Raw genomic sequence first — 10,767 nt, 5'->3', positions numbered from 1 at the left:
TTTTATCGCCGTGACTTCATCTTCAGCGGATCATCAACGAGGTGTTTTATATTCAGGCAACTAGTAGCAGAGGAATTTTTACAGGCTGACTGAATTTAGTTTTTCCAACGCAATTTAATGTACCCAGCTATACACTCACATTTGTTTCAGATCCCCCTAATCTTTTGGTACACGTTTTACTTACAAGTGTTAACCCTGGTATTTAATTTATCTTTTTCCTAGTTATCAAAGGATCTTTCCTTCGCCATAATGTCAAGAACTTCTTCATATTTGTGGTGTATCAAATTTCGTTTAGAAAATAAAAATTTAACTGGCATTCCATTTTTTTTCCAACTTAAAAATGTTCGATTTAGAATTAAAACTCCTTGTTTTGTATAAATTTTCAATTGCCATTAATAAACAATAGAGTTTGTTAATTTTTTAGACGAGGCACCCCTAATCTTCGAGTAGAATTGTTAAATAGCTCTTTTCATGTGTGGTAGCAGCGCAGTCGCTGAAATAGTTAGGTTATGGTGTTAAAAAAAATTCAATATGCCGGTTTTTCAATCATTTTAATAATTATAGTTTTTTCTTCAGTTGTAGTTTGTATTTTGTAATATTCGTTTTGGTGAATTTTGTTATAAAACAGTGGAACTCGTCTGGTGAGTTTCTCTCATATTTAATTGTTTAATTTACTTTCTTTCTAAACCCTTTGGCAAGCCTAAAAGGCTCTTTAGAAGGGCTAGGTAATTGCCGGTAAGTTGCCTTATAGTTAGTATTGAGTAGACAACAAAGCCTCAATAATTATCGCCCTGCAAAACGAAATAAGTGAGGTCCTTATCGAAAGCCAACTTTTCTATTCATCTGTTTAGAATTATACCTATTTCAGAGATTTTATTGGTCCAAACTTTTGTTGTATATTACATTACGGTGGCATACATAAAAAAAATTTAATACAAATTGGTCAGTACTGTAGAAGATTTTATTGCACTCTCAAAGTAATCTCCGGCTTGAATTGTTTTGCCAGTACAATTTTTTTAGGACATGTGAGGCAATTAGGTCAAGATGAACGGATCCGCGTATAACAGAGCTTGATAATCTCGTGTCAAGTCACTCCATGGTGAGATCAAAAAAAGCAGTAAGAGAAAAGGTGTAAATTTAGGTGTTCAATCATCCTACTTCTTCAAAACTATCTTAATTTGCTCCTCAAAAGAAAACACATGACATAAGTATGTCTATATCAGCACACAAAATAACAGGAAATAAGCTCAATAAGTTCCTTTCTAGTCCTTTTTCCTCAAACTTTTTTAAAAATCAATTCTTAGTACAATCTATTCATTCAATTTATATTAATTTCTCCTCAGAAATTAAATATGGACCGAAAAGACACCAACGAGTTTCATAGATCTAATGGCATGAACCTATATCGGCCCATAATCATGTGTTCAGCCCAACAAGACAGGAGCACAACAGATGGTAACAATAACGCTGGTCCATTCAGCACTCAAGGGTTCGTGTTTGCACAAATAAATACCCAACAAGACGGTAATTCAACGTCCGAAGAAAGTGAGGAAATCTCTCCACATGGAAATAAAATTCAGAGAGGCTTTAGGATATCAGCGTAAGTGTATTTTATGACTTTTTATCCCGCAAATTGGTAATTTTCAGTTAAAACTTAGAATGTTATGTAAAATTATTGAATTTCTTCCACACTTATTTGAGACATAAAATTCCTGTTAAATTCTAAATTCAGCATTGTAGTGTGCCCGTCGCATCATCTTCATGGAGATGTCCCAGATATCAGGACTTTAATAATTTGCCCCATAACGTTTTAACTTTACTATTAAAATTTAGCCCCAAATTGAATTTTCACAGAATTCTTCACAGTTCAAAAAGCTTTTACGTTTATAAATTAATTTCTGCCATTTTTAGCCAATTAATTCTCCTGCATTTTGTCTTTTATTATAGTTATTGTGATCAGCATGACCAATCGACTTACCATCACCCTTCCAATAGGCCTTATCGTAGAAATTATGTGTGCAACCGGAATTTCTATTCCAAAATAGCCCGTAGGGTATATGGTCTGAGACATAGGTAAAATTTTAAGACAAGTTTGGGATCATTGACTGTGTGAGACTGCCTGAACTTCGTCTATTTAGGGGTTTACTAACGTTTTTGTTTGTGTTGTTTGTTTTCCTCTGTTTTATCCCTTTTGTTTCTTTGGAGCAGGAAAATTAATGAGGAAAATTGCTCGTGTCAAATTAAGAATTCAATCAGTGTGCCTACTTTCAAGTCAATTTCCTGCAATCCTTGTTTGCGTTTTGGTTATGTGATTTAAGCTGTTTAATAACACTTAAGTAATTAAAATTGGAATAACTTTAATGCATCTTTGCGCTGTTTGTCAATGTGTTTAATCAACAAGCTTATTTGTAATTTATGGAAAATTTGAGTGTCTATAACATATCGATAATTGATACAGGATAGAGCGCGCCTACGTAGTATTATTTGATTTGCGCTCATGTTTTCCTTTATTAGGTTCTTAATTATTCCAATCGACGACATCACAAGAGTGAAAAATGTTGCAATATTGTCAAATTGACAAGATTGACGTCCTGCCTAAGAAGAATTACAGCAGTCCTATTGGCTTGATGAAGCCGACAAGTTTATTGGTGTGTAGCTCCTTGATCTTACTGAGTGGCAGGTTTGGTTGTCCCAAGAATAGAATTTGCGCACGCGTGGAAGCTGGCAAACCGCCTGCACGGTTCTCGACGTCTTACCATCTTTAAGGCATGCTCTATATTGAGGATCCTCGGCAATGCGCATCAAATGTAGATGTCGGCAGAGCTGACAGTGGCTATTCTATGGGCCGGCCACCATCCTCTTCTTCTTGTGGCTATATGTTCGTCTATCGCATGCCATGGCAACTTATAGAGTAGTACAAGAAAATTTTAACGTATAAAGCATTAATTAACAAATCGCGAAAGTCATAATTCGAAGTCATGAACAATTGGAAAGAATTTGACATAAAATGCCTCTTGAGATTATGATTTGGTGCTCGCATTCTCCGGCTTGTTTCGGTGCTGCAGCAGTTTCATCGGGAGCTCAATTTTTCTATTGCCGGAATTAATGTCTAGAAAGTTGTGTCTAGAGAGGTTGTTCAATGTCCCGCTAATCGCATGACCGTTCTATGTCGTCATAATGTCAATTAAAGATGACTTCAACTTGCGTTTGGTAGATTTTTGGAGAGAATACTGGAAATCGATCCCAAACCCTCGCGTCTACTCACCGGAGGGCCTTATGATCGATTGAGTCAAGCGGTTTACGATGTGTACAAGAGTAAAGCTCAAAAGCCACAAACATACATCAATAAAATAGAGCGGTGGAAAGAGTTATTTTTAAGTTTTACGGTAAGTTAAGTTGTCTCAGTTTTGTCACTCAACGCAACTTGTCTTTGTTTAGAAACAATGCCGCTGTTATTATCAAAGTTATTCATGTGTTTGTCACTGATAATAATATTTCTTTCAATTGCCATTTTGAATTACCCTTTTTGACAGCATTAGCAGTGAGGTTTTTATACTTTTGCAAAATATGTTTTTATTGTTTTTCGCATAAAAGATTAATTGTTGCCAATGTCTAAGTTATATTATATTTGGCGTTAAACCTCTTACCCAAAAAGGCTGACGTAATCAACATCGAAGATACACGTGAAATTGACACTAACAGTGACATTACCCTCAGCAGTCATATTGAGTAATTTTCATTTTTGTGACAGCGTTATGAATTTTTTTCGATTTTCAATTTTGCAGGTACTTAACTGCCAATTTGGTTTGTACATTGTTGGCTCCACTATGACGGGATTTGGGGCAAACACAAGCGACATTGACATGTGCCTCCTCATGCGTAGGTCGTTCTCCGACGACCCCAGACAAGAATCGCTGTATCAGCTGGAATTACTGAAAATGTATTTAAAGAATCGCGGTAAGTGCCTTGTAACATAATGTATGGAAGTATTTGAAATGGCGGTCCATCCCGACCTTAGATTAATGCTTTTTATGGAATCACGTTTGATAGTTATTTGTCAATAATTTGACCTTTCCATCACTTGTCTCTTTAGCACCAATAACTCGCGCAGAACTGATCCTCGCCAGAATCCCCATACTGAAGCTGATGGATGATGTTTCCGGATTCGAAATAGACCTGAACTACAACAACACCGTTGGCTTGCACAACACTCATTTGCTGTACTGCTATTCGCAGTGCGATTGGCGGGTGCGACCCCTCGTAATTATGGTCAAAGAGTGGGCACAGGTCAATCGAATTAATGACGCTAAGAAACTAACCGTTTCCAGTTACTCCTGGACATTGATGGTTATTCAATATTTACAATGTAAGTTAGATTAGATGGTAAAAACTTGATAGATATTTTTAGGAAAACATTTTCCTGTCACCGGCTGACTTTGTTAAAAACGACAGTAAATAATTCCATTGACATATGTCACAAAATATTACTGTTTTGACAGTACGTAAAATATTTTGATAGATTTCTGCTCTGACTCATTGCCGACTGTCAAAATTCATGTAAGTTCTTCCTGTTTTAGGTGGGGTTTTTCCAGCAATTTTACCATGTCTACACTCGTTATGTCCGGCCAAATTCAACGTCCAACTTCCCGGTAGCCATGTTACGTTTACGGATGTGCACGAGTCAATACGTGAAGTTAGGAACTATCGTTCGTCTAATACGGAGACGCTGGGTGAATTATTTATAGGTAAGGTTGATGGTAAGAGTACGCTCTCTTAATTTTCAATATTTCCACTGAAATAAACAATAATATCCTCTATAAATCAGAGAAGTGGTGACACTAGATTTCAAAGTCACAAAACATGTCAAATTATAGAGGCGAAGTACGCCATTGACTTTTTCATACATTTAAATCCAACGGTTTTTTCAGTACCCATTTTGTCAACACTAAATTATTGAAAATGAGCCATCAACTAATAGACGTTATGCCTTCGATTTTTTCCATATTAAGATATTCATGTCCCTGAGATGGAGATCTAAATTCACATCAAATCAGAGACATACTATCTCAAAACACCATAAAACATTATCACGCGCCACATATAAATAATTTTTAACATCCTCAACAAGCAAAGTATGCCACTGATTTTATTCCCGGATTTTAAAACAAAAATTTCCTTACTTTTACGAAATGATGGATCAAGTTCTCAACAAATCTGCAGTGTACTGGCCCCAGATTTTACCATACCGTGAAACTACATGCATTCGGTTAACTTTGGATATTCAATACTTTATAATAACCAGCAGAGAAAAGCTTCATCCTACGCCGCTGATTTATTTCATGGATTCGAACAATTTCTAGTATGCCTGGAAGTGACTAAAATCTCAAAAAATCAGAAACATACTAGCTTAGACTTTGTAATCCCCCATAGTTCGGCTTGAAACCTTCAAATTTCGAACAGGTTTTCTGGGGTACTACGCCAACTTCGACTTCAAAAATTACGCCATTTCGGTGCGTAACGGATCTCCCGTGTTAATCGACCACTGCAAACGCATGAATTCCCCCAAAAACGACCCCAACCAATGGAAATTCCTCTGCATCGAGGAACCCTTCGAGCATACCAACACGGCCCGTTCCGTGTGGCACGTGCCTGCCTTCCTCCACATTAAAATCGTCATCCGAAAGTCATATGAGGAACTCAAAACCTCGTTGAAACTGCGCAACGTTTTACCTTTAGATTTAATCGAGGATTTGGACGAAGAAGTCCTGCAAAAACAGGAGCAATGACGGTTATTCACAATCTAAAATAAAGGAGAAAATATCCTAAGAATTCTCTAAAAGCGAATTTAATATTTCATCTTGTTTAAACTCTCAGTTGAGGTAAGTTTGTTTTGTCTTTTCTAATTTGAAAATAAAACAAAAACTCCAAAAAAAAAACAAAAATTAAAAATTAAAAAAATATTTATTTATATGTATTCAGGTGTTAAATTGCTGGTCATGTGTGCCGTATTTAGAACTCGACCAGTACTTCTTGGATCAGTTCATTTTGGGCAACATAATTTCAAAATTACAAAAAAATATTCTAATAGACATACGTCATGACCAAAAATTTCATTTCAACACCGCTTTAGTTTTAGGAACACCTGCATTTTTGCAACATTGTAAACAGTCTTTTCTGTGATTTTCGTCCTTGTGTGATAAATGTATTCCTGTTTAGTATTATTTTATCGATATTTATTGAAAGACTGCCCTCAAAAGTTAACATACAAACATTCCATATCCTTGTAGGAAAATAATGCGTAAAAGTTTATAAATTATTATACAACTTTTGATCTCATTAAAATGTATTAATTACGCTTTAACTCGCGCATGAAAACTGACACATATCATGTAAAAAAGTGTTATGCGATTAAATACAAGTAAAAAACGTGCCAAAAAGCAGTTTTTAAAACTGTTTGGATATAAAATTCTTTAGAATAGGTCTGATAGACTCTACAATAGTCTTTTTTTTTCGTTATACAACTTTGTTCAGCGCCATTAAACCCATATTGGACAATTCAAAGTTTATTTTAAGAATTACATTTTCGAGGAATATCTGGTGTTCAGATTTGGTTAATTTCGCACCAGTTTTTGGCCCGATATGGTGAAAGTTAATGGTAGTTTTTTTTGAACGTATGCAATGCGTAAAGTGATAATTATCTTAGGACAATAATTAATTTATTAAACACATGATGTTTCCTTATATCATTGTCAATGCCAATAATGAATGTCATCGTTTCAGTAAATGCTGTTTTATTTTTTAAATTCACACGACCTCCTCCCTTTCCTCTGTTACGCCACTGGTGAAAGTCATTTTGAGTTAAAAATCAGTAGTAGTTAGTCCCACAGTAAATATGTCTCACGTAAAGCGCAGTGGCATAGTTTTTTATCGAGAACATTTTCCAGATTTGTTGCTTATAGTAAGTTTAAAAATTCTCAAACGCCTTCAAATTTTTAACTAATACGCCTCTGGTTTTCAATCAATTAAGGCTCCAAGTTTTGACTGGACAAGTTTGTCTGAAATTTAATTTTGAGCAACTGAACTACCATATTCTAACGATCGAACTGAGATCTATGACTACTGGCCCATACAAAATTCAATGGGTGGCATTGCTTACCGTAATTAAATTTCCAAAATGTTTAGTTTACAGTTTTATTAAAATTCGAGTATTAATTGTAAACAATTTATAACTGCGACGATAATACCTTATGGAACACTCTTATTTACACAGAAAATTAATTTAATCGACCATTACTTATCTATTAATTTAAATTAATTCATATTCAACGGGTATATTATATTCACCATCACAACATAATTTCTCACAGTTTATTAGATTATCAGTCAAATTCTGAAATTTTCCTTGAAAAACTCAATTCAATGATCTGTAATAATAATCAAAAACAGAATTATTTCAATTAGAAAACACCAAATCTGGACTTACCAAGGTACTTCCCCAAAAGTGCCATCATGACATACCCTAAACCAACCGAAATAAACTGCGCCACCCCTGCCACCCTTTTAGAGTGTTGCTGGTGCCATCTCGCTCGTTCACGAGGCAATACCTCACTGACAGACACGTACAGCAGAGTACCACCTGCCAAAGCCTGCAGAATGGGAACCACAATACCCAAAACATCAGTAGGTATGTCAGAGATTAATATTCCAATGAAAATTCCCACCACAGAAGACCCAGCGAAGACCAGAATGCAGAGGAAGTGTTTGCAGAATTTAACGTATTGGTTTGAGGCTAGTTCTACTCCCAGACAGAAACCTACCACTAGTTTATGGGAGGCTATAGCCCCTAGAAGCAAGAGAACTTTTGAAGTGAGACTCTCAAGACCTACTGCGAGACCTTCTAGGAGGCTATGAATGGAGAGGGCAACCAAGAGTCCTATGTTAGTTGTTGGAATGGTCGCTTGGCATGGTTCTTGGTGCATCACGTGACAGAGCTGAGAGGGTGGTTCATCGCAGAAGAGGGCGCTGTCAGATTTTGCTCTAAAATACCAATTAATTATTACCAAAGATTTTTCCACCTTGAGGATTTTTTTACTTGAAGAAATTGGGGTTATAAGGTAATTGCCTATAGAGCAAATTGTTTTTCTCCGCTTGACTAGAGCAGGCCCCATAATTTGGCTTGGGAATCGTGGAATGTCTTCTTGTAAAATTTGGATCAAAACTCCTACAATTTACCATCAATCATCATCAGAATCGTCATAACTATCCACTGATTACCTTTCTGCGAAGTGATTATTCGTCCCTTCTGATGTAGAAAGATGAGTCTCGTCGTCTCCATAGTGGCTATGACTATGACCAGCGACCTCTCCGTAGAAAAAATGCACTATTTCATCCATTAAATATAGCAGGAAAAATCCTGCGCAGAAGAATAGTTCCGTGTATTGCTTGTACTCCTGTTGAATCTCTTTTCTGGCCTCGGAGAGAATATGTACTAATGAGGTGCAGAGGAGGACCCCTCCTCCAAAGCAGAGCAGGCAACTCAGTAATAGAGGCCATTGTCTTCGGGATTGTTGTGCAAAACAAGCAGGTAGAAGGCCTGAGAAATGTTAGTCAGTTGAGAAAGAAAAGAAGTTGTACGACAGGAAGAGGAAGAGTGAGTAAAAATAGGAAGAGGATGAAAGGGAACTAGAGAAAGTAAGTTGCGAGTGATAGAATATTAAAAGAAATATAAACCTAAAGGCAAAAGGCTAGATAAAAACATGAGGATTGCGATTATATAGACAGGGAGAGATACAGTCATTACAAAAGGAACGGAAATTGAAAAGATAACCTTTGAGGGCGTCGACGAAAAGTGAAAATAAGAAACCAGAGATGGGATAGAAAGGTCATGAGGTAGTGGGTTATAGAGAGATTAAGGAAGATATTAGTGAGAGATGGGGTAGATGTGAGAAGAATCGAAATAAGAAAAGTTGAAGAAACGTTCAGATATGTGGATAAATTTAACACATGAAAGAGAAACTTTGGAAATCTACTTGTAGGAAATAGGGACGTGAACGAGAATGTGTTAAAAAGGAAAAAATTAAAGAGAAGTGTCTAAAAAGCCAGAGAGATATTGAGTAAGGACTGAAAGAAGAATTAAAGTACATAGAAGACGAGGAAGGTAGATAGAGAAAAGAAAAGGAGAAGAAAGAGACACCGAGGTATTTTTTTTAATCAGAGAATTAATACACATATTTTTTAAGAGGGCGAAAAGATGGTTTGAAAAGAGAGTAACAGAAACGAAAAATTACAAAAACAGAAATTTTCTCCAAGGGAGGAAATGAGAATCAAGAAGAAATATAAATGACGAAAAAAGAGACTTTGTTTGAAATTAATGAAAATGCAGTAACGGTGATGGAAATTTTTTAAGAAAATAAAAGAGGTTTGTTTGCAGAAATCTTTATCAGGAAGGGAAACAAAGTGTGTGAGGTGGGAGGGGGGGGGGGCAATGCAGATATCTATACATTTATCTATATATCTATATATTTATTAAATGAATTGAAATTGATGATGAATTTAAAAACTCCTGCATCCATTACATGGTCTGTTGTCATCATTGGGCAAAATGATAAAAAACGGATTTAACTTACCTACAAGCATACTGCTAATCCCTAGTGATACCAGGGCGATTAATTTGGCTTGTGACGCTTCCATTATCAGTTAAAGTATTAACTATTCCTCACATTAGACTACGTACACAAACACAAAATTTTAAGCTATATTTCTTCATTTATAGTGAAAATTAGTATTCTATGAAACATGAGCACTCTATGAAGTGTAGCAACAACACACAGTACTGAAGATGTGATATCTATGGAATGCGACATACAATAACAATAAAAGTTTTTGATAACTTTTATCTTTTATTCGAATGGGTCGTGATTATTGTGATGCATGAAATTGAAGAATAGTAAACGGAAATGCTCACCGCAATGTGCTGCTTCTATCCCTCTTTGTATCATCAGCAAGAACACGTCATAGTGGCGTAATAATATGGAAATAATGGGGCTCTGCAAATTGATTGGCGTTATCCTTAAAGGGGAAGGTTAATTTCGCAGATCTTCGGTTACAAGGGATGCAAAGCCTGAATTGTCGCAGGCTGCGCCATACTAACATCCTCTAGGAACAATTCTAAACTACGTGAAAATGAGCTCAGGCCTGTAACAAAAGCTTATATTTAATAAAATGCATCCCTTCATTGCAAGACTATCACCCTGCCCACACAATGCCTCCGAACAATAAGGGACATTTTTATCCTAAAGGGCACAATTTGCACCCTTAACATGTGTCAAAAGCACTCGGTGGTTGCTTTATTACTTCTGCCTTTGAGGGCGATATTAATAATAAATTTTAATGTCTGCAATGTGATAGAACATTTAACCACAGGTTAGTTTTACTATGAGATGGACCTGTTTATCCAGTCGGAAAGGTTGTTTCTAATGTATGTTTACATTACATTTAGTGATAAATTGTTGAGGATTGTTTGTAAGTTGAAATTGGAGCGTCTTATCTTTGTGTGTCTTGAATTAGGTAAATAATTATGCACATGATTGGCCTCCAGTTTGGTTGGATTTTAACCGTTGTGTCTGAAATATGACGTTAAAATAGACCATGAAATGAACTATTCAATAAATCCAAACCGGTTATTCCTATCATGGAACACTGACACACAAATGTTTAACTTGATGAAACACAAGTACAAAATTTATTTTAACGCACCATTTGTAGTCT

At 35.9% G+C, this 10,767-nt stretch overlaps 2 protein-coding genes across 2 annotated transcripts; one reads left to right on the top strand and one right to left on the bottom strand.

The window, feature by feature from the left end:
• The first annotated feature begins 501 nt into the window (after window positions 1-501).
• Window positions 502-6,784, top strand: LOC136408952 (poly(A) RNA polymerase gld-2 homolog A-like). Its single transcript, XM_066390186.1, has 8 exons — window positions 502-641; window positions 1,344-1,600; window positions 1,948-2,073; window positions 3,215-3,386; window positions 3,786-3,957; window positions 4,094-4,366; window positions 4,578-4,745; window positions 5,461-6,784. The coding sequence occupies exons 2-8, from the start codon at window positions 1,353-1,355 to the stop codon at window positions 5,784-5,786; spliced, it is 1,485 nt and encodes a 494-aa protein (XP_066246283.1). The 5' UTR covers window positions 502-641; window positions 1,344-1,352; the 3' UTR covers window positions 5,787-6,784.
• A 480-nt stretch (window positions 6,785-7,264) lies between these two features.
• Window positions 7,265-9,803, bottom strand: Zip88E (Zinc/iron regulated transporter-related protein 88E). The gene is made up of 5 exons (XM_066390457.1): window positions 9,627-9,803; window positions 8,275-8,593; window positions 8,093-8,221; window positions 7,484-8,037; window positions 7,265-7,424 (listed from the first exon to the last, which is right to left on the bottom strand). The coding sequence occupies exons 1-5, from the start codon at window positions 9,688-9,690 to the stop codon at window positions 7,417-7,419; spliced, it is 1,074 nt and encodes a 357-aa protein (XP_066246554.1). The 5' UTR covers window positions 9,691-9,803; the 3' UTR covers window positions 7,265-7,416.
• Window positions 9,804-10,767: the final 964 nt, after the last annotated feature.

This window comes from Euwallacea similis, chromosome 5, assembly GCF_039881205.1.
Source record: "Euwallacea similis isolate ESF13 chromosome 5, ESF131.1, whole genome shotgun sequence".
In the NCBI taxonomy this organism is placed as follows: domain Eukaryota; kingdom Metazoa; phylum Arthropoda; class Insecta; order Coleoptera; family Curculionidae; genus Euwallacea; species Euwallacea similis.
Note: the sequence above shows the minus strand (reverse complement) of the source record. Positions and strands in the feature narration are given on the sequence as shown.

Coding starts and splice junctions, on each gene's coding strand:
- Zip88E (XM_066390457.1), bottom strand. CDS start 9,690: ATGGAAGCGTCACAAGCCAAATTAATCGCCCTGGTATCACTAGGGATT. Junction 8,222..8,274: donor AATAATCACTTCGCAGAAAG/GTAATCAGTGGA, acceptor GGTAAATTGTAG/GAGTTTTGATCCAAATTTTA. Junction 8,038..8,092: donor TATAACCCCAATTTCTTCAA/GTAAAAAAATCC, acceptor TTGGTATTTTAG/AGCAAAATCTGACAGCGCCC.
- LOC136408952 (XM_066390186.1), top strand. CDS start 1,353: ATGGACCGAAAAGACACCAACGAGTTTCATAGATCTAATGGCATGAAC. Junction 3,958..4,093: donor AATGTATTTAAAGAATCGCG/GTAAGTGCCTTG, acceptor TTGTCTCTTTAG/CACCAATAACTCGCGCAGAA. Junction 4,746..5,460: donor GCTGGGTGAATTATTTATAG/GTAAGGTTGATG, acceptor AATTTCGAACAG/GTTTTCTGGGGTACTACGCC.